Source organism: Diadema antillarum, unplaced genomic scaffold (assembly GCF_040938485.1).
Source record: "Diadema antillarum isolate AM-2024a unplaced genomic scaffold, OU_Dant_1.0 seq00000383_RagTag, whole genome shotgun sequence".
Classification (NCBI taxonomy): Eukaryota; Metazoa; Echinodermata; class Echinoidea; order Diadematoida; family Diadematidae; genus Diadema; species Diadema antillarum.
The window spans coordinates 165,678-189,065 of record NW_027271381.1 but is presented as its reverse complement, the minus strand read 5'-3'; the positions used below and the strand labels follow the sequence as shown (position 1 = coordinate 189,065).

Genomic DNA, 23,388 nt, shown 5'->3' with positions numbered 1-23,388 from the left:
CTTAGGCATCAGTTGTGAAGTATGTTACAACAATATGCAGTTTGTAGGTATGTTACATGGCCATTGTGTAAGTCATGGTTTGTTCTTTGTTGTTGTTGTTCTTTTCAGGGTTAAGCCACCCTCAATTAAAGTCTGCCACTATACTGAACAAATGATGGAGTCCAGTGTCATTTGTCTCAAACCTGTTGTGTTACATTTGGCGTAGTCGGCAGGATAGTGGTTTTGAGGGTGGATACCTGGTTTGTGCATTAGAACCCCCTCTTGAGGATGTTCGGCAGCAGACTGGAGGAGACTACCAAGGAGTGGAGCGTGGTGCCTGAACTGGACTAAGGGGAGTGTCAACTGCTGCCTGGGTTCTACTACTGGACCACGGGGATGAGCAGACTGTAGAGAACAGGACAACGGAGACAAAGCCTCTAACTTTGTGTTGATGTATCAGAACTGTCTCATTTTACTAGGTTGTTCTTGTTTGAAGAAATAAAGCAATTACATGTGATTGTTGTTTCATTGCTATCAATAATTATCTTGGTAGGGGTCAGTATTGCTTTGTTTGTGTACCCTTAGCTATTGGTAGGCCATGTCTACAGAAAAGAAAGATGCAGGGAATGGAGAAGGAGATGGTGTGGATTCAGTGGAGACACTGAAAGGAGAACTACAGAAGCTCCAAGCTGAACTTCAAAAGATGAAATGTGAAGATGGGTTCTCAGGCGCGAAGGAAAAAGGGCCGCCAGTCGTGTATGTCGCAACAGACAGACAAATCCGGCGCTTTAGTGGCGATGGTGGTCTAGAAGAGTGGATGTCAGATGTGCAAAGTCTGTTGGCAGATAGACCGCACCAGAGTCCCAAGGAGAAACTACAAACCGTTATCAGGTACACAAATGGAGCGGCACAAATGGAGTTGACAAGTCGGGAGGATGTCACAACCGCAGCAGAAGCCTTCCAGGTCCTAAAAGCAGTGTTTGGTGATGTGGGGACGGAAGCCTCACAAAAGAGGAAATTCTTCAGCAGAGTGCAAAGGGGAGGAGAGAACCTCATTGAATACTCACATGAGTTAATCCGACTTCTGCAGACGTGGAAGGGACTGGGTAGTCGAGATAAGGATGAGACTCTCATCTCCCAGTTCATTGAGGGAGTCAGTGATCCGGATCTGCGTAGAGAACTCCTCCGCCGATCAAATGAGCAGCCCTCCACCTTTGTCCAGCTGCGAGACTGGTCCGTGCAGTGGGAAAAGCAAGGAGGAAGTGTAAGGAGGAACGTCGTTGCCCAGAAAGCCGAAGTCAACGCCCAGGAAGCTGGAGCAGATAGCCTGACGAGGGTTTTGGAGGTTCTCCAGAAGCAAAGTCAGTTAGTATCAAACCTCCTGTGCCAACAAGAAGAGCACAACAGAGCACTCCATCAGCTCCTGGGGCAACAGAAACCACAGCAACAGCAAAGCCGCCCACGCTGGCCCCCAGGATGTTTTCATTGTGGAGAGATGGACCACATCAAGAAAAACTGCCCACACCTACAACAGCGTGATTTAAAAGGGTAGAGCCCGCTACTCACCAGGAAGTAGCGGGCAGAGTTTCAAACAGCAACCCAGAACACATCTTGAGCAAGACCATAGGAAAATGTCCTCAGACAAAGGTACACGTACAAGGTGTAGCAATGTTGTGCTTGTTGGATTCAGGGTCTGAAGTTTCAACTATCACAGAGAGTTTCTTTTGTCAGAATTTCCATGGACACACACTCCAAGGTATCCCTTTCTTGAAGTTGACGGCAGCCAATGGATTGGCCATCCCATACTGTGGTTATGTGGAACTGGATGTCACAATAGGTGAACATACTCTACATGATATGGGATGGCTAGTTGTTAGAGACTCTGAGAACAATGAAACGCGCAATAGAAAGGCACAGCGTCCGGGAGTCATAGGAAGCAATATCCTCCGGATAATTCGCTCTTCCATCCCCTCAAAGGTCTTGGACGAGAACTTGGTTTCCACCCTGTCCTTGTATGCGGAAGCTAATGACATGTCAGCAACTACAGAGAGCGACCAACCACACGGATACACTAGAGTATTGGGGAAACAGCCGCTCCTTATTCCAGCAGAGAGTGTGAGAACAATCACAGCTTCAGCCCGAGGACATGGTGAGACAATGCTCATCGAAGAAGTAGAGGAGAGTCGATACTCCCATCTCCCACGTGGAATTAGTGTTCCCCCATCAGTTGTTCGCTCCTTGCATGGACAAATTCCAGTGACAGTTTACAATTTCTCCAGAGAGGACCAATACCTACATCCCCGCACACTTCTCGCAAAAGTGAGCTACCCTCAGGTAATCCAGAGCTACCCCAAACATAGAGTGGTGACAGTATCTGCAGAAGAAGTCCTTGTTCAACCAGGTCCCATGCCAGAAACTGGAAACTTGGAGGAGTCAGAAACTGATGTTTTTGCTAAGCTGGATGTTGGAGACATCAGCCCAGAGGAGAGAGATAGGTTAAAGACTCTCATTGCTCAACATGATAAAGTGTTCAGTAGGGGAGATCATGATATGGGCTATTGTGACAAGGTGAAGCATTCCATCAAGACAGTAGATGACACACCAGTCAAGCTTCCATACAGACGTGTTCCACCCAGTCAATGGGAAGAGGCTAGGGAGTTTCTCGAAACACAGTGTTCCATTGGTGTGATTCGTCCCAGCACCTCCCCTTATGCTGCTGCAATGGTACTGGTTAGGAAACCGAATGGAAAGCTAAGAGTCTGTGGGGATTTTCGCATGCTGAATGCAAAGACAGTCAAGGATGCCCACCCCCTTCCAAGGGTAGATGAGGCTCTGGAGGTGCTGAAGGGAGCCAAGTACTTCGCAACCCTCGATCTGGCCCATGGATTCTGGCAGTGTGCAATTGAAGAGGACGACATACCCAAAACGGCATTTCGAGCTGGTCCTTGGGGCCTATACGAGTACACAAGAATGCCCATGGGCTTGTGTAATGCCCCAGCAACCTTTTCACGGTTGATGCAAGCTTGCCTAGGAGACGTTAACCTACAGAGCGTAGTTGTCTACCTTGATGATGTACTGGTATTTGGCAAATCCTTCGAAGAAACCCTGGAAAGGCTTGACATGGTTCTACACCGCTTGCAGGAGTTTGGTTTGAAGATCAAGCCAGAAAAATGCCATCTCATGAAGAAGAAAGTCAAGTACCTAGGCCACATTGTTTCAGAAGCTGGAATCAGCACTGATCCCGACAAGGTAGCTGCTGTACAGTCATGGAAGATCCCAGAAACGGAGACAGAGCTGAGATCATTTCTGGGATTAGCCAGTTACTACAGGCGATTTATCCAGGGCTTTGCCTCGATTGCCAGACCTCTGCATGCCATCCTGGGTCCCACAACCAAGCAAAAGGCAAAGCGAAAGAAGTCTAGCACAACTCATGACAGCCGGCCTTTCAAGGAAAAGTGGACCAACGAATGTACTGCATCCTTTGCCAAATTGAAGCACTGCCTCACGTCCAGTCCTCTGCTAGGATATCCTGATTTCCAATCTCCCTTCATTGTTGAGACCGATGCCAGTTTCAAAGGACTGGGTGCCATACTGTCACAGAAACAGGACGAACGAACAGTAGTCATAGCGTACGCCAGCCGTACCCTCCGTCCAACTGAACGCAATGATGCCAATTACAGTGCCATGAAATTGGAACTGTTAGCGCTTAAATGGTCGATTACAGAAAAGTTTCGGGACTACCTTCTGGGAAATGCGTTCACAGTACTAACAGACAACAACCCCCTTGCCTACCTAGACACAGCCAGACTGGGAGCCACGGAAATGCGCTGGGTTGCACAACTGGCCCAGTTCAACTTCAAGGTGAAGTACCGGTCTGGGAAAACCAATCGCCATGCTGACGCTTTGAGTCGTAACCCGATCCCATTGGAGGACGATGTCACAGAAATGGACCAGACAGACGTCTTATCTGCCCTGACCATGACCAGTCGAGTCTCGAATGAATTGAAGTCCAGAGTCGAAGAGTTGATGACTGAAGCTACATCAGCCCAATCGGTATCAACAGTGACAATAGATGAGGTGAAGACGAGGTCAAGCATCATCAACCCTGTGGGATGTTCATCCTCTCTTCCAGGTTACAGTCAAGATGATATCCGGCGATTGCAGGAAACAGACCCCGATATCAGTCAGTTTCTTCAACTCAGGGGGTCTGGACACACGCAGAGTGCACATACCATGAAGTCCCTACAGAAGAATGTTAGGTGCTATGCTCGGGAAACTGACCGCATTGTTTCCGTTGGTGACGTGTGGTTCCGTGAAGTCACATTCCAAGGACGATTTGTTCGACAACTGCTGCTCCCGACTTCTCTCAAGGGCAGAGTTACATGACAATCTCGGCCACCAAGGAGTAGACCATACCCTGTTCCTGTGTAGGAGCCGCTTCTTCTGGCCAGGCATGGCGGTGGATGTGGAGCAGTACTGCAAACAATGCCATCGTTGTCTGGTTGTCAAAACCAAGCCCAAGATTCGCCCAGCCATGCAGAGCATCCTAGCCCGGAGACCTCAAGAAGTGATAGCCATCGACTTCACGGTCTTGGAAAAGTCATCAAGTGGACTTGAGAATATACTGGTGATAACCGATGTGTTCACTAAGTTCTCGCAGGCTCTACCTACCCGAGATCAGAAAGCACGGACAGTAGCAGAGGTCCTAGTCAAGGAGTGGTTTGTACGCTATGGGGTTCCAAGACGCATCCATAGTGATCAGGGGCGTTGCTTTGAGGCGGACATCATAAAGGAACTGAGCCACATGTACGGCATCAAGCGGAGCCGAACCACCCCATACCACCCAACTGGAAACGGGCAAGCCGAACGATTCAATAGGACAATGCACAATCTGCTCAGAACCCTGGGAGACGACCAGAAACGGAAGTGGCACCAGCATTTGCCTGAACTGGTCTTTGCATACAATGCGACAGCCCATGCCACAACAGGATACACACCCTACTTTCTGTTCTTTGGTCGAGAACCTCAACTACCGATTGACCAGCTTTTCAGACCACCTGAGGAAGATGTTACTGCCTCCAACCTAGATGACTGGGTATGTACTCATCAGAGACAACTAGAGGATGCCTTCGAACGTGCCTCTAAGAACTTTGAGAAGGAAGCACATCGCCGGCAAGAGGCCCAAAAGACAAGTGGATCTGACGTTGACTTGGAAGTAGGCCAAAGAGTGTTGTTGCGTCAACAGGCCTGGAAAGGAAGGCACAAAATCCAGGACATCTGGCAAGGCAAGCCATATCGTATCAGAACTAGACTGGATCCAAGTGGACATGTATATGAAATTGAACATGTTGATGGATCAGATGGCATCAAAGTGGTGAATCGCACTGACCTGCTGATGATACCAGAGTCCATGGAAATATCGCCGGGGTCCAAGGAAATATCGCCAGGGTCCAAGGAAGGAACTCCTCCTGATGTTGCCCAAGAGCCGGTGCAACCTCCAGATCAGATCCCGAATGGGCAACCGAGTGACTATGACATTGCCCAAGCTCTGAACAATTTAGGAGCTCAAGTTGTGTCTTGCCCACACACACAGAGAAACCCAGCACAAGATCTGGCCCAATCTACTGATGGACTTGCGGAGGACTTCAACTTCCGTCACCAAGGTGGCCAGACCAGGGACCAACCCCAGACGGATGGTGGGATCGAGGGTGAGACTGACTTCGAGACTGATGTTGTGACTGATGGTGAAACTGATAATTCAGATGTGGAATGCATGCATCAGCTTCCTATGCCCCGGAGATCATCACGATCCACAGCCGGAAAGAATCCCAATCCATACAATTTACCGAGATCGGTAATGAGTGAAGAAGTTGATATTTCCATGTTAAGTCCTCGAATCCTGAATGTATTCTGGTAATCATTCAGAGTAAATACCTGGAAATTTTTGTTGTCTTCCCTAGGCAATATATGGATTGTCTACTCAGCATGATGACCTTGTGTATATTCTGTGAAGATTGATTGGTTGCTGGGACAGCAACAGTTTAGCTGGGGAGAATGTAACAGACCAGTTATGTTAATCTCTGCAACTAAGCAATGTACAATTTGAATTGGCAATAGTGCCTTACTTGAGTCTAGTTTTGAGACTAATCTTGTGAGTCTGAGAGGTGTAGACTACGCTCTCACTTCTTCTTCTTTTTGCTGAGGTACAAATCCCTATTGTGTGTGTGGCTCACACACCCTATTGTTTTAGTGAAAGCATGCAGCATTGACCATACTGTGTTCAGGGTTGTGTGCAGTCATCAAAATGTGGCTGGGGGACCAGTGAAACATTCTGGAGCAGGATGATGGATGAAAGCTAGCATGTCTTAGCTCAAAGGTTCCAGAAGTTTCAACAAAGTTGTGGAGAAACAAGAGGCCTGAACTTGGTGAGAAACCTGGGTTACAATGCCTGGACTATGAAAATGACAACTTTGTTATTATATAGTTGTACAATAAGTGACAAGTGTGAGTTTGAAGCATGATTTGTCAAGTTGTGTAAAGAAAGGTTGTAGTCAGTGCTGCTGAGGGCAGCTGCATTACGCAGAGTTACTGCATAAGCTAAGGTATGGTACCGATGGTGCAGATAAATGTGTGTGTTATACCTGGCAAACTAGAGAGTAACTTGTCACAATGCTATGTCATATATGAAGAATACTGGTTGGCTTCATGATATTAGAGGCAGCTTGTGTGATTACTTTTGGGTGACACAGTAGTATATGCTACAATACAGGCAAGCCATTCCTGTTTATTCATAGTGTTTCCATTGGAAGTTTGATGCTATGCAAGTATAAATAGTCACTGTGTAATCACTGAAACTTTGAAGGGTGACTGATTATAGGTGATAAGTGATCCGGAGTGATTGTGTAGTAAGAAATAAGGGAGATGAAGGAAGACAGGGTATGCTGTTTCATTCCTTTCCCTAGGAATAATGTCGTAGCTTTATGGCATAGGTTGCGGTGTGAGTGAGAATGCCATATTTCAAGAGTCACTTCATGCTGTGTTCATAGTTTAATGTGAATGATGGAAATAGAAGGTATGACAAGTATCCTGTATGAGGTACACCGTACCATGGAGACGGTACTAGCTTTATCATTCAGGCGTTGAATGATGGTACGTTATAGCACTCTACATGGGGTATAAGGTAGCCTTAGATATCCATGGTGTTGATCCATCACCCAGAGAGATGATGAACTAGTTGTGTCTAGGTGTAGTGGTGCATTGTACCAAAACTCGAGAAGTATGCTGTATCGGCTATAACATACACCTATGTTACTGTAGCATCAATGTGTTGTATATTCTTTTCTATGGAGAGTGTGCCAGATGGGATATGTTACCATACTCGCTGGAATGTAAAATACGGATAACACTGGCTAGGTGTTTGCTAGGAGTTATTTGTTATGACAAATAGAGTCTGACTCAAATTATAGTGCCGTTAGGTACAACAAGACACTAAGACATTCATGTTATTTTTATGTAATGTTGATACTACAGAGTTCAAGTTCACTGAGTGGCTTGGAAGTAACTGCAAAGAGTCGAGTCTCGAGAGAGCTCAAGAGGGGTGAGTTGTAGTAGGGCAGTGATAAGCATATAGGCTAGCAAGCTCAACACTGCTTAATTTGTACATAGGTTGTTGTTGAAAGGAAACTTGTTTCAGGAAGTTTTTGGTCAGTTGAAATGTGCTGTGTTTAATACATTTCAGAGTTGATGTTGTACGATACAGTATATCGGTGTTGATAGTCCTACAAGCCTGTTTGCTGACAAGGTAATATCATTAAATTTGTGCTGTTTGTAGTACATATAGCAGGCTGTGAGTTATTTTGCATATTATGAAAGCAGATGTTGGGACATATACACTGAGTCCAAAACAATACAGAGCAAAATAAACAACAAAAGGGGGGGGGGGGCAACTATATGCATGTGGTTGAAATAAATCAGAAGGGAGTACATTGTATATTGTGAACTTAAAGAATAAAGATGATTATCAGTGTAGATAATCTTCAGTGACAATGGTATAAAATCATATTTGTACAATGGTGTATGGTAATGAAAACGATATGGATGGAAAATCACAAAACGTGATATTGATGTTTCCATTACAGTTCACATGGATTGGAATGCTGAAAAGCATGAATGAACAAAACTTAGGCATCAGTTGTGAAGTATGTTACAACAATATGCAGTTTGTAGGTATGTTACATGGCCATTGTGTAAGTCATGGTTTGTTCTTTGTTGTTGTTGTTCTTTTCAGGGTTAAGCCACCCTCAATTAAAGTCTGCCACTATACTGAACAAATGATGGAGTCCAGTGTCATTTGTCTCAAACCTGTTGTGTTACATTTGGCGTAGTCGGCAGGATAGTGGTTTTGAGGGTGGATACCTGGTTTGTGCATTAGAACCCCCTCTTGAGGATGTTCGGCAGCAGACTGGAGGAGACTACCAAGGAGTGGAGCGTGGTGCCTGAACTGGACTAAGGGGAGTGTCAACTGCTGCCTGGGTTCTACTACTGGACCACGGGGATGAGCAGACTGTAGAGAACAGTGTCAAATGGTTTATTGTGACTGAAGCTTTATTGTTTTTACTGCTGTCCACTACATGCATTTTACTTCTTTCCCAGAACATTTAATGTTCATTTCCTCAAAAACAAAAGCAGATGAAAGAGATAAGGAAATTTACAGTGTCGGTGCTACATGATGAATGTTCTGTCAGAAATGATATCACACATGATGTCATATGTCAAAATCTACCACTCCACTAGACTGTCATTGTTAGATCTCACCTTCCTAATCAGCCTCCTTGCCATGGCCCTCAAATCGTTGGTGCCGTTGGGCAGGGAGCCTATCAACTCATTGGCTGCTACCACAGCTCTCTTGTATGAATCAATTTGTTCCTGAGTCAGAGTGAAATGAAGGGAGGGGGGTTAAGGATTAATCATAACTAGCTGTTAAAACATATCTGAACAGGTGGTTTCTACAGATATGATTGGCAGTGAAAACATTTGCCCAGAAAGGTTCCACTGATCAAGAATGTGAGGAACACACTTGAAGGTAAAACTGAAACATTTGCCAAGTTCTTACCATAAACAACGGCAAAATACTACTCTTCTCTCTAAGTGAATAATATCCGAATTCTCTAGTCATAAGGAGTTGTAATTCCAATACATATAACAAGCAAAGCTTTGCACACTTCTACTTCTGGTGCTGAAAGAAGTATTGGACAAAACACAAGGTGCAAAATACATAGCACCACAGCATAACAAGCCATTGAAGCAATTTAGATCAGTGACAGTTCATAGAAAATTAAAAAAGAACTCAATGTACTTCTTCACTCTTTTAATTGGTAGAGGACTGCTAAAGAAATTGAAAATGGAAATAAAAATTCTGGTGTAATTCACAAACAAACTTTAACAATGTTCAATGTGTCATTACAGAAGATTTTGGGTATTTCTTTTTGTTTTTCTCCTCCAATGGTTACTTGGTAATGCCTACAGTATGACTGCAGAACAAACACAAATGTAGAATACAATTATTGTTTGTACATGTGGTTTGTAGCACAGTTGGAATGTGCAGAAGATATATAGGGAAGAGGAATATGATAACAATAACCCTTCAACCTTTAAATAAGATTGTACTTAATTCACTGACAGCAGCTTTATACAGGGAAAGTTACAAAAAAATACATGACAAAAAGGTACATGTACTCTAAATGTACATAAACTTGATGTTCATGACCATTTTTTTTTTTTTTTTTTTGGGGGGGGGGGGGGGGGGGGGGGGGGGGAGGGATAAGTTGTTACCTGGATGTCATTAGCCTGATTGAAGAGGTCAGTGAGTTGGGGCCAGGGAGGCGGGACAAAGCGAGTGATGTTCAGACCATCAACCAATAGCCTCATCTCATCCAGGGCATCAAAGAGAGGGGCGGTGCACCCATCGTTACAAGCTACAGAAAGAGGTGAATCAGAGGGGGAAACTGAAAATAAATACCAGCAGACATACTTGCAAGTAGGCTTGGTGGTGTAGCCACATAAACAGCCTGTCTCTGCACTGGATAATCTGATCTGAGGATTGAGACATTGCACTGGAATAATGGTGGCCTAACCTAACAATAATTCTCAGTAAATGTGGTTTGACAATGATAAAAATAACATCCATCTACTTCATGTTAAAAGAGTTACTTATTTAGCAAGAGACAACAGTATTCTCTCAAATCAAGTCAATCATCATTTATTTCCATTCAACAAAGACTGAAATAAAATACAAAGCAAACATTTACACAGATCATATTGATTTATAAATTCATAAGAAATACATTAAAAAAAGTGTGGAATGAAAAAAATGGGTGCAAGTAGAATAACAAGAACTGCAATGTATACTTAGCAAGGTTGACAGAAAAGTATAAAGTAAAATGATGAAGAGTGGCCCACTGGAAAGCAGGATTTGTAAAGTGTGGATCACTCAAAATGTAATATGTAAGTAAAGTATCATCCAAATATGCATACTGCAGGTAAAAAGGACATCATCACTATATACAGTAATTATCTTAAAATACGAGTTCATAGTCAAGATTCATAGTTTAAGTATTCTACTCACATTGGCAGCCATCATCTACGACCACCTCCCGCGGCCCGCACTCGTCACAGCTGCGACCTCCGACCCCCGGGAGGCAGGGACACTGACCGCTTGCTTTATCACACACCGAGGACTCAGAGCCATGCTCATTGCACCCACAGGGCTGGCAGGCACCGTTGGGCACAGATGGGTCACCGAAGTAACCGTTGGCACACCTTTGGTTAATAAAACCAAACAGACAAACATATGTACCAGAATCTCAAAGATAGACACAGAATAATGATGATCATGAAAGCAAAGTTGGATAGGCCTTCAGGTGTCTATGATTCAAATGAAATTCACATAATAGCATTAAATCAACATAGATGTACATTTCTGCTTGCTGTACGAGGTACAAAAACAAGTAAAAAAAGTACAAGTAATCTGTCTCAGATTTACATCCATTTGATTAACTTTGAGTTGGAATTTTTAATAAGAATGAAGGAATTTTGTTATCATTTTTCATGTCAATTTTAGGGATTTCTCATGTTCATTATAGTCAATGTAGTTTACAATAACTGCACTGCATGGTGAGAAAACATACAGCTGTGTTCTCATGCTGTTTCTTTTTTTCTTTTTTTTAAATGAGGAACATCCTTGAATCCATTTTTCAATACTCCGTACATTCATCATCATCCTTCCTTTTCACTTTTGCCAAAACGTGTCCTGAGATATTGTTCTCTTTCACAACTGTCAACAAAATACAGAATAAAGAGATGTCAAAAACAATACCTCTCACAGTATCTGCCCGTGTAGCCCCTGGGGCAGGCTGTGCAGACGTATCCACCATCGCTGGCTGATCTACAGGTGGGACTGAAGCTGGAGGTGAAACAGATGATGTCATCGTTTACCTAACTGCTCATCTTAATTCACTTTTATTAAATTTCACCAAAGTCTTTTTATTAAAAAACTGTAAAGGGGCAGGGTACTGAATTATTTTATTCCCTTACATGACTGCCTTGACAAAGATGGATATCATCGCAAGACTAAACTTTAGACTGTAAGTGAAAACATAGTTCTCGTGTGGCTGCAGAACTGTTGATTTTTGCTCTAAAATGTACACAAATGCATAAGTTCTTTGGTAGAACTTTCTGGTATATTGCAGGCAAATTGAAAGCAAATTCTAATAGGTGGAGGATGAATTTTGATCCGTTCCAAGTATACAAGCTGTATGTTATAGCTTTAAAATGTGTCTGGTTAAGTTTTCATTATGCGCTGTGCAAAGATTGCAAAATGTGGTGAGAGCTATGACTTATGTAACTAGATGACTTTTATCAGCTTTAGACAAGGAAAAGTAGAAATTACGCGGTGCGTAAGATATGTCCCCGCCGGAAGTAGCATTTTGTAGCAAAATGTGCAATATAGGTAAAAAATCAAGGTCAAAGGTCAAAGAAGTCAAAGGTCAAAATTCTGTGTAAAAGTTTTGAAGCCCTCACCTAGTGCCATCACATAAAGCAAACGGAATCGAAATCGGGTTAGAAATGGCGAAGGAGTAGCATTTTATAGCCAATGTACAATACAGGTCAAAAATCAAGGTCAAAGGTCAAAGAAGGCAAAGGTCAAAATTCTGTGTAAAGTTTTGATGCCCTCACCTAGTGCCATCACATAAAGCAAACGGAATCGAAATCGGGTTAGAAATGGCGAAGGAGTAGCATTTTGTAGCCAATGTACAATACAGGTCAAAAATCAAGGTCAAAGGTCAAAGAAGGCAAAGGTCAAAATTCTGTGTAGAAGTTTTGAAGCCCTCACCTAGTGCCATCACATAAAGCAAACGGAATCGAAATCGGGTTAGAAATGGCGAAGGAGTAGCATTTTGTAGCCAATGTACAATACAGGTCAAAAATCAAGGTCAAAGGTCAAAGAAGGCAAAGGTCAAAATTCTGTGTAGAAGTTTTGAAGCCCTCACCTAGTGCCATCACATAAAGCAAACAGAATCGAAATCGGGTTAGAAATGGCGAAGGAGTAGCATTTTGTAGCAAAATATACAATATAGGTCAAAGGTCAAAGAAGGCAAAGGTCAAAATTCTGTGTTGAAGTTTTGAAGCCCTCACCTAGTGCCATCACATAAAGCAAACGGAATCGAAATCGGGTTAGAAATGGCGAAGGAGTAGCATTTTGTAGCAAAATGTACAATATAGGTCAAAAATCAAGGTCAAAGGTCAAAGAAGTCAAAGGTCAAAATTCTGTGTACAAGTTTTGAAGCCCTCACCTAGTGCCATCATATAAAGCAAACGGAATCGAAATCGGGTTAGAAATGGCGAAGGAGTAGCATTTTGTAGCAAAATGTACAATATAGGTCAAAGGTCAAGGTCAAAGGTCACGACTGAAATTCTGTGTAGAAGTTTCAAAGCTCCCATGTAGTGCTATCATATAAAGCAAACAGAATCAAAATTGGCTCATAAATGACAGAGAAGTAGCAAATTGAAGATTTTGATCACACACGGACGCACACACGGACACACGGACGGACACACGGACGGACGCACGGACGGACGGACGGACACACACGTACGGAGCCCGTTTCATAGTCCCCTGCTCGAACTCGTTCGGCGGGGACAAAAAATAGGAGAGAAAGTTCATATCTACTGCTGATTGTAAAGTATCAGGCCATTACTGCAGTGAGCAAAAGTTGCATGATAGTTTTGTGCATATGTATATGTTTTGTTTTGATTTGTTTTGTTTTTGTTTTTGTTTTTGTTTTTTGTTTTTTGGGAGGGGGGTGTGTCAGAACTGCCTATTTAGTCTCAAATTTTAGCATTATGATCATCTGTAATAAGAACTGGAAGATCATCCGATCACATGATCCACTGTGACCCACAGCTGGTTTTTACACTGAGTGGTTCATGGTCCGAGAAATCGATTGCAAGCTATGGAACAAGACAACTGCTAAAACTGTCATCATGCTGTTGCCACTCAGTCAAACCTTCAAGTTTGCCAAAGATAAGAGTGTCACATTTGAGAAGCAGAAAGTTGTAAGTGCCACTGACTCTGTTCAATTATACCCCTTTTCTAGATATCATAGGATGATAACACTATCTACATGTAATCATCACAATCAAATGAGATTTCTGAATGGTGAAGAAAGAGGAGCATTACTGACTTGTTGGAAAGGATCTGCAGAGGGCAAGCACAGGGCTGGCAATCATCCGGTCTACCCCGGGTGGCATCGCCATAGAAACCAGGGGCACAGAGATGGCATCTGGAGCCAGTGGTGTTGTGCTGACAATCCTGCAGATGAAGAAAATGTCCTTCAGTTTTTTAACCACATGCAGATGAATTGGATTTGTAGAAACATAGATAAGATGTGTACCCTAACCACATATACATGACTCACTGTAAATAGGATGTGCAATGCTACAACTGTGTGTGCATCTATCATTTTGTCGACAATGTACAGTACATGCATGTACCTATTCATTAATTAATCCACAATCAATCTGTCTGTCTGTCTATCCATCTATCTATCTATTTCTTTCTATCTATCTATCGATCTATCTATCTACATATCTATCTTTCTAGTCATTTACTTTATTTATTTATTTATCCATCTATATTTTGTAAAGAGAAAGAGAGTTGGATGTGTCTACGTGTACATTAAAAAACAAACATATAAAAAATTTAGAACTCTATTTGAACTGCTCGGTGTTACATGAACCTGCATGTCAACACTCAAACACTGGCTACTACACCAGTAATCAGTGACAGTACAACCAACATCGACACTGAACCCATGAATCCAACACTGAGATGGCTTCCCACCCCAGGATCTGACATCTTACCTGACAGTGGCCAGAGCCATCATCACAGACATCTGAGTGTCTGTGACACGTGCACAGCTCACATCTGCCCAGGTATGGCCCCTCCTTCACCCTCACAAAGCCAGCCATGCACTCCTACAGGATTAAAAGAAACATAAAACAGACAAGGAAATGAAGAAAAACAATTTGAGAGTTATGTATCATATCATATCAAATGAAAGTAATTCTTTCTTCCACACCTGCTGAGAAATGCCTATAATTGGTTACTTTCTATACATGTTGCCATGCAGTTTGCATAGCAATTATAAAACTTATCCCCGAGTCCCAAGTATACTCGGGCAGGGGTCTATAGAAAATTTGTGTTGTAGCAAAATCAGTCCACACAATTCCCATAGGCGCTTGTCCGAGTATACATGGGACTATTCCTCAATTGTTAAGTACTCTTCACACAACAACTATGTCAGATGTCTTTAATCCCAGCTCTGCATAAGCCCTTTCATTTGGAAGAACAATTTCTATATCCCTTTTATTCTCAGCTCTGTCCAAACCCTTCCATCTGATAGGACAGTTTTTAGAGCCTATTTATTCCCAGCTCAGTGTAGCCCCTTTCATTTGCCAATGCATTTTATATAACCCTTTTATTCCCAGCTCTGCAGAAACCCCTTCATTTGGCAAGACAGTTTCTATAACCCTTTTATTCCTAGGTCAGTGTAGACCCTTTCATTTTTCAATGCATTTTCTATAACCCTTTTATTCCCAGTCCAGTATAGCCCCTTTCATTTGGCATGGCAGTTTCTATAACCCTTTCATTCCAAGCTCAATGTAGCCCTTTTCATTTGGCCAGGCAGTTTCTATAACAGTTTTATTCCCAGCTCTGTGTAAACCCTTTCATTAGGAAGAACAATTTCTATAACCTTTTTACTCCCAGCTCAGTGTAGCCCCTTTCATTTGCCAATGCAGTTTCTATAACCCTTTTATTCCCAGCTCAATGCAGCCCCTTTCATTTGGCATGCCAGTTTCCATAACCCTTTTATTCCCAGCTCAATGTAGCAACTTTCATTTGCCAATGCATTGTCTATAACCCTTTTATTCCCAGCTCAATGTAGCCACTTTCATTTTTCCAATGCACTTTCTATAACCCTTTTATTCCCAGCTCGATGTAGCCCCTTTCATTTGGCATGGCAGTTTCTATAACCCTTTTATTCCCAGCTCAATGTAGCCCCTTTCATTTGGCATGGCAGTTTCTATAACCCTTTTTATTTCCAGCTCGATGTAGCCCCTTTCAGTTGGCATGGCAGTTTCTATAACCCTTTTTATTTCCAGCTCGATGTAGCCCCTTTCATTTGGCATGGCAGTTTCTATAACCCTTTTATTCCCAGCTCAGTGTAGCCCCTTTCAATTGGCAAGACAGTTTCTATAACCCTTTTATTCCCAGCTCAGTGTAGCCCCTTTCAATTAGCATGGCAGTTTCTATTACCCTTTTATTCCCAGCTCAGTGTAGCCCCTTTCATTTGGCAAGACAGTTTCTATAACCCTTTTATTCCCAGCTCAGTGTAGCCCCTTTCATTTGGCAAGACAGTTTCTATAACCCTTTTATTCCCAGCTCAGTGTAGCCCCTTTCATTTGGCAATACACTTTCTATAACCCTTTTATTCCCAGCTCAGTGTAGCCCCTTTCATTTGGCATGGCAGTTTCTATAACCCTTTTATTCCCAGCTCAGTGTAGCCCCTTTCAATTGGCAAGACAGTTTCTATAGCCCTTTTATTCCCAGCTCATTCTAAACCTTTCATTTTGCATGGCAGTTCCTATAACCCTTTTATTCCCAGCTCAGTGTAGCCCCTTTCATTTGCCTATGCATTTTCTATTACCCTTTTATTCCCAGCACTGTGGAAACCCTTTCATTTGGCAATACATTGTCTATAACCCTTTTATTCCCAGCTCAGTGAAGCCCCTTTCATTTGGCAATACATTTTCTATAACCCTTTTATTCCCAGCTCAGTGTAGCCCCTTTCAATTAGCATGGCAGTTTCTATAACCCTTTTTATTCCCAGCTCAGTGTAGCCCCTTTCATTTGGCAAGACAGTTTCTATAACCCTTTTATTCCCAGCGCAGTGTAGCCCCTTTCATTTTGCAATACATTTCCTATAACCCTTTTATTCCCAGCTCAGTGTAGCCCCTTTCAATTAGCATGGCAGTTTCTATATCCCTTTTATTCCCAGCTCAGTGTAGCCCCTTTCAATTAGCATGGCAGTTTCTATAACCCTTTTATTCCCAGCTCAGTGTAGCCCCTTTCATTTGGCAATACACTTTCTATAACCCTTTTGTTCCCAGCTCAGTGTAGCCCTTTTCATTTGGCAATACACTTTCTATAACCCTTTTATTCCCAGCTCAGTGTAGCCCCTTTCAATTAGCATGGCAGTTTCTATAACCCTTTTATTCCCAGCTCAGTGTAGCCCCTTTCATTTGGCAAGACAGTTTCTATAACCCTTTTATTCCCAGCTCAGTGTAGCCCCTTTCATTTGGCAATACACTTTCTATAACCCTTTTATTCCCAGCTCAGTGTAGCACCTTTCAATTAGCATGGCAGTTTCTATAACCCTTTTATTCCCAGCTCAGTGTAGCCCCTTTCATTTGCCTATGCATTTTCTATTACCCTTTTATTCCCAGCACTGTGGAAACCCTTTCATTTGGCAATACATTGTCTATAACCCTTTTATTCCCAGCTCAGTGAAGCCCCTTTCATTTGGCAATACATTTTCTATAACCCTTTTATTCCCAGCTCAGTGTAGCCCCTTTCAATTAGCATGGCAGTTTCTATAACCCTTTTTATTCCCAGCTCAGTGTAGCCCCTTTCATTTGGCAAGACAGTTTCTATAACCCTTTTATTCCCAGCGCAGTGTAGCCCCTTTCATTTTGCAATACATTTCCTATAACCCTTTTATTCCCAGCTCAGTGTAGCCCCTTTCAATTAGCATGGCAGTTTCTATATCCCTTTTATTCCCAGCTCAGTGTAGCCCCTTTCAATTAGCATGGCAGTTTCTATAACCCTTTTATTCCCAGCTCAGTGTAGCCCCTTTCATTTGGCAATACACTTTCTATAACCCTTTTGTTCCCAGCTCAGTGTAGCCCTTTTCATTTGGCAATACACTTTCTATAACCCTTTTATTCCCAGCTCAGTGTAGCCCCTTTCAATTAGCATGGCAGTTTCTATAACCCTTTTATTCCCAGCTCAGTGTAGCCCCTTTCATTTGGCAAGACAGTTTCTATAACCCTTTTATTCCCAGCTCAGTGTAGCCCCTTTCATTTGGCAATACACTTTCTATAACCCTTTTATTCCCAGCTCAGTGTAGCCCCTTTCAATTAGCATGGCAGTTTCTATAACCCTTTTATTCCCAGCTCAGTGTAGCCCCTTGCATTTGGCAAGACAGTTTCTATAACCCTTTTATTCCCAGCTCAATGTAGCAACTTTCATTTGCCAATGCATTGTCTATAACCCTTTTATTCCCAGCTCAATGTAGCCACTTTCATTTTTCCAATGCACTTTCTATAACCCTTTTATTCCCAGCTCGATGTAGCCCCTTTCATTTGGCATGGCAGTTTCTATAACCCTTTTATTCCCAGCTCAATGTAGCCCCTTTCATTTGGCATGGCAGTTTCTATAACCCTTTTTATTTCCAGCTCGATGTAGCCCCTACCATTTGGCATGGCAGTTTCTATAACCCTTTTTATTTCCAGCTCAATGTAGCCCCTTTCATTTGGCATGGCAGTTTCTATAACCCTTTTATTCCCAGCTCAGTGTAGCCCCTTTCAATTGGCAAGACAGTTTCTATAACCCTTTTATTCCCAGCCCAGTGTAGCCCCTTTCATTTGGCAATACACTTTCTATAACCCTTTTATTCCAAGCTCAGTGTAGCCCCTTTCAATTAGCATGGCAGTTTCTATTACCCTTTTATTCCCAGCTCAGTGTAGCCCCTTTCATTTGGCAAGACAGTTTCTATAACCCTTTTATTCCCAGCTCAGTGTAGCCCCTTTCATTTGGCATGGCAGTTTCTATAACCCTTTTATTCCCAGCTCAGTGTAGCCCCTTTCATTTGGCAATACACTTTCTATAACCCTTTTATTCCCAGCTCAGTGTAGCCCCTTTCATTTGGCATGGCAGTTTCTATAACCCTTTTATTCCCAGCTCAGTGTAGCCCCTTTCAATTGGCAAGACAGTTTCTATAGCCCTTTTATTCCCAGCTCATTCTAAACCTTTCATTTTGCATGGCAGTTCCTATAACCCTTTTATTCCCAGCTCAGTGTAGCCCCTTTCATTTGCCTATGCATTTTCTATTACCCTTTTATTCCCAGCACTGTGGAAACCCTTTCATTTGGTAATACATTGTCTATAACCCTTTTATTCCCAGCTCAGTGAAGCCCCTTTCATTTGGCAATACATTTTCTATAACCCTTTTATTCCCAGCTCAGTGTAGCCCCTTTCAATTAGCATGGCAGTTTCTATAACCCTTTTTATTCCCAGCTTAGTGTAGCCCCTTTCATTTGGCAAGACAGTTTCTATAACCCTTTTATTCCCAGCGCAGTGTAGCCCCTTTCATTTCGCAATACATTTCCTATATCCCTTTTATTCCCAGCTCAGTGTAGCCCCTTTCAATTAGCATGGCAGTTTCTATAACCCTTTTATTCCCAGCTCAGTGTAGCCCCTTTCATTTGGCAATACACTTTCTATAACCCTTTTGTTCCCAGCTCAGTGTAGCCCTTTTCATTTGGCAATACACTTTCTATAACCCTTTTATTCCCAGCTCAGTGTAGCCCCTTTCAATTAGCGTGGTAGTTTCTATAACCCTTTTATTCCCAGCTCAGTGTAGCCCCTTTCATTTGGCAAGACAGTTTCTATAACCCTTTTATTCCCAGCTCAGTGTAGCCCCTTTCATTTGGCAATACATTTTCTATAACCCTTTTATTCCCAGCTCAGTGTAGCCCCTTTCATTTGGCAAGACAGTTTCTATAACCCTTTTATTCCCAGCTCAGTGTAGCCCCTTTCATTTGGCAATACACTTTCTATAACCCTTTTATTCCCAGCTCAGTGTAGCCCCTTTCAATTAGCATGGCAGTTTATATAACCCTTTTATTCTCAGCTCAGTGTAGCCCCTTTCATTTGGCAAGACAGTTTCTATAACCCTTTTATTCCCAGCTCAGTGTAGCCCCTTTCATTTGGCAATACATTTTCTATAACCCTTTTATTCCCAGCTCAGTGTAGCCCCTTTCATTTGGCAATACACTTTCTATAACCCTTTTATTCCCAGCTCAGTGTAGCCCCTTTCAATTAGCATGGCAGTTTCTATAACCCATTTATTCTCAGCTCAGTGTAGCCCCTTTCATTTGGCAAGACAGTTTCTATAACCCTTTTATTCCCAGCTCAGTGTAGCCCCTTTCATTTGGCAATACATTTTCTATAACCCTTTTATTCCCAGCTCAGTGTAGCCCCTTTCATTTGGCAATATATTTTCTATCACCCTTTTATTCCCAGCTCAGTGTAGCCCCTTTCAATTAGCATGGCAGTTTTTATAACCCTTTTATTCCCAGCTCAGTGTAGCCCCTTTCATTTGGCAATACACTTTCTATAACCCTTTTATTCCCAGCTCAGTGTAGCCCCTTTCATTTGACAAGACAGTTTCTATAACCCTTTTATTCCCAGTTCAGTGTAGCCCCTTTCATTTGGCATGGCAGTTTCTATAACAGTTTTATTCCCAGCTCAGTGTAGCCCCTTTCATTTGGCAATACACTTTCTATAGCCCTTTTATTCCCAGTTCAGTGTAGCCCTTTTCATTTGGCAATACACTTTCTATAACCATTTTATTCCCAGCTCAGTGTAGCCCCTTTCAATTAGCATGGCAGTTTCTATAATCCTTTTATTCCCAGCTCAGTGTAGCCCCTTTCATTTGGCAAGACATTTCTATAACCCTTTTATTCCCAGCTCAGTGCAGCCGCTTTCATTTGGCAATACACTTTCTATAACCCTTTTATTCCCAGCTCAGTGTAGCCCCTTTCATTTGGCATGGCAGTTTCTATAACCCTTTTATTCCCAGCTCAGTGTAGCCCCTTTCAATTAGCATGGCAGTTTCTATAACCCTTTTATTCCCAGCTCAGTGTAGCCCCTTTCAATTAGCATGGCACTTTCTATAACCCTTTTATTCCCAGCTCAGTGTAGCCCCTTTCATTTGGCAAGACATTTTCTATAACCCTTTTATTCCCAGCTCAGTGTAGCCCCTTTCATTTGGCAATACACTTTCTATAACCCTTTTATTCCCAGCTCAGTGTAGCCCTTTCAATTAGCATGGCAGTTTCTATAACCCTTTTATTCCCAGCTCAGTGTAGCCCCTTTCATTTGACAAGACAGTTTCTATAACCCTTTTATTCCCAGTTCAGTGTAGCCCCTTTCATTTGGCATGGCAGTTTCTATAACAGTTTTATTCCCAGCTCAGTGTAGCCCCTTTCATTTGGCAATACACTTTCTATAGCCCTTTTATTCCCAGTTCAGTGTAGCCCTTTTCATTTGGCAATACACTTTCTATAACCATTTTATTCCCAGCTCAGTGTAGCCCCTTTCAATTAGCATGGCAGTTTCTATAACCCTTTTATTCCCAGCTCAGTGTAGCCCCTTTCATTTGGCAAGACATTTCTATAACCCTTTTATTCCCAGCTCAGTGCAGCCGCTTTCATTTGGCAATACACTTTCTATAACCCTTTTATTCCCAGCTCAGTGTAGCCCCTTTCAATTAGCATGGCAGTTTCTATAACCCTTTTATTCCCAGCTCAGTGTAGCCCCTTTCATTTGACAAGACAGTTTCTATAAACCTTTTATTCCCAGCTCAGTGTAGCCCCTTTCATTTGGCATGGCAGTTTCTATAACCCTTTTATTCCCAGCTCAGTGTAGTCCCTTTCATTTGGCAAGACAGTTTCTATAACCCTTTTATTCCCAGCTCAGTGTAGCCCCTTTCATTTGGCAATACACTTTCTATAACCCTTTTATTCCCAGCTCAGTGTAGCGCCTTTCAATTAGCATGGCCGTTTCTATAACTCTTTTATTCTCAGCTCAGTGTAGCCCCTTCCTTTGGCAAGACAGTTTCTATAACCCTTTTATTCCCAGCTCAGTGTAGCCCCTTTCATTTGGCAATACATTTTCTATAACACTTTTATTCCCAGCTCAGTGTAGCCCCTTTCATTTGGCAATACATTTTCTATAACCCTTTTATTCCCAGCTCAGTGTAGCCCCTTTCAATTAGCATGGCAGTTTCTATAACCCTTTTTATTCCCAGCTCAGTGTAGCCCCTTTCAATTAGCATGGCAGTTTCTATAACCCTTTTTATTCCCAGCTCAGTGTAGCCCCTTTCATTTGGCAAGACATTTTCTATAACCCTTTTATTCCCAGCTCAGTGTAGCCCCTTTCATTAGGCAATACATTTTCTATAACCCTTTTATTCCCAGCTCAGTGTAGCCCCTTTCGATTAGCATGGCAGTTTCTATAACCCTTTTATTCCCAGCTCAGTGTAGCCCCTTTCATTTGGCAATACATTTTCTATAACCCTTTTATTCCCAGCTCAGTGTAGCCCCTTTCAATTACTATGGCAGTTTCTATAACCCTTTTATTCCCAGCTCAGTGTAGCCCCTTTCATTTGGCAGTACACTTTCTATAACCCTTTTATTCCCAGCTCAGTGTAGCCCTTTTCATTTGGCAATACACTTTCTATAACCCTTTTATTCCCAGCTCAGTGTAGCCCCTTTCAATTAGCATGGCAGTTTCTATAACCCTTTTTATTCCCAGCTCAGTGTAGCCCCTTTCATTTGGCAAGACATTTTCTATAACCCTTTTATTCCCAGCTCAGTGTAGCCCCTTTCATTAGGCAATACATTTTCTATAACCCTTTTATTCCCAGCTCAGTGTAGCCCCTTTCGATTAGCATGGCAGTTTCTATAACCCTTTTATTCCCAGCTCAGTGTAGCCCCTTTCATTTGGCAATACATTTTCTATAACCCTTTCATTCCCAGCTCAGTGTAGCCCCTTTCAATTAGCATGGCAGTTTCTATAACCCTTTTATTCCCAGCTCAGTGTAGCCCCTTTCATTTGGCAGTACACTTTCTATAACCCTTTTATTCCCAGCTCAGTGTAGCCCTTTTCATTTGGCAATACACTTTCTATAACCCTTTTATTCCCAGCTCAGTGTAGCCCCTTTCAATTAGCATGGCAGTTTCTATAACCCTTTTATTCCCAGCTCAGTGTAGCCCCTTTCATTTGGCAAGACAGTTTCTATAACCCTTTTATTCCCAACTCAGTGTAGTCCCTTTCATTTGGCAATACACTTTCTATAACCCTTTTATTCCCAGCTCAGTGTAGCCCCTTTCAATTAGCATGGCAGTTTCTATAACCCTTTCATTCTCAGCTCAGTGTAGCCCCTTTCATTTTGCAAGACAGTTTCTACTGAGCTGGGAATAAAAGGGTTATAGAAAATGCATTGCCAAATGAAAGGGGCTACACTGAGCTGGGAATAAAAGGGTTATAGAATATGTATTGCCAAATGAAAGGGGCTACACTGAGCTGGGAATAAAAGGGTTATAGAAACTGTCATGCTAATTGAAAGGGGCTACACTGAGCTGGGAATAAAAGGGTTATAGAAAATGTATTGCCAAATGAAAGGGGCTACACTGAGCTGGGAATAAAAGGGTTATAGAAACTGTCATGCTAATTGAAAGGGGCTACACTGAGCTGGGAATAAAAGGGTTATAGAAAATGTATTGCCAAATGAAAGGGGCTACACTGAGCTGGGAATAAAAGGGTTATAGAAACTGCCATGCTAATTGAAAGGGGCTATACTGAGCTGGGAATAAAAGGGTTATAGAAAATGTATTGCCAAATGAAAGGGGCTACACTGAGCTGAGAATAAAAGGGTTATAGAAACTGCCATGCTAATTGAAAGGGGCTACACTGAGCTGGGAATAAAAGGGTTATAGAAA

General features: G+C 42.5%; 1 protein-coding gene across 1 annotated transcript in view; it reads right to left on the bottom strand.

The window, feature by feature from the left end:
- Positions 1 to 8,757: 8,757 nt before the first annotated feature.
- LOC139731720 (laminin subunit alpha-2-like) overlaps positions 8,758 to 23,388 on the bottom strand; it is a 34,440-nt gene continuing 19,809 nt past the window's right edge. The window contains exons 20-25 of the mRNA XM_071642600.1: positions 14,401 to 14,514; positions 13,722 to 13,849; positions 11,354 to 11,440; positions 10,604 to 10,797; positions 9,811 to 9,953; positions 8,758 to 8,904 (exon numbers count right to left, since the gene is read on the bottom strand). Coding sequence (XP_071498701.1) covers positions 8,758 to 8,904; positions 9,811 to 9,953; positions 10,604 to 10,797; positions 11,354 to 11,440; positions 13,722 to 13,849; positions 14,401 to 14,514 — 813 coding nt within the window. The remainder of the gene's footprint in view (positions 8,905 to 9,810; positions 9,954 to 10,603; positions 10,798 to 11,353; positions 11,441 to 13,721; positions 13,850 to 14,400; positions 14,515 to 23,388) is intronic.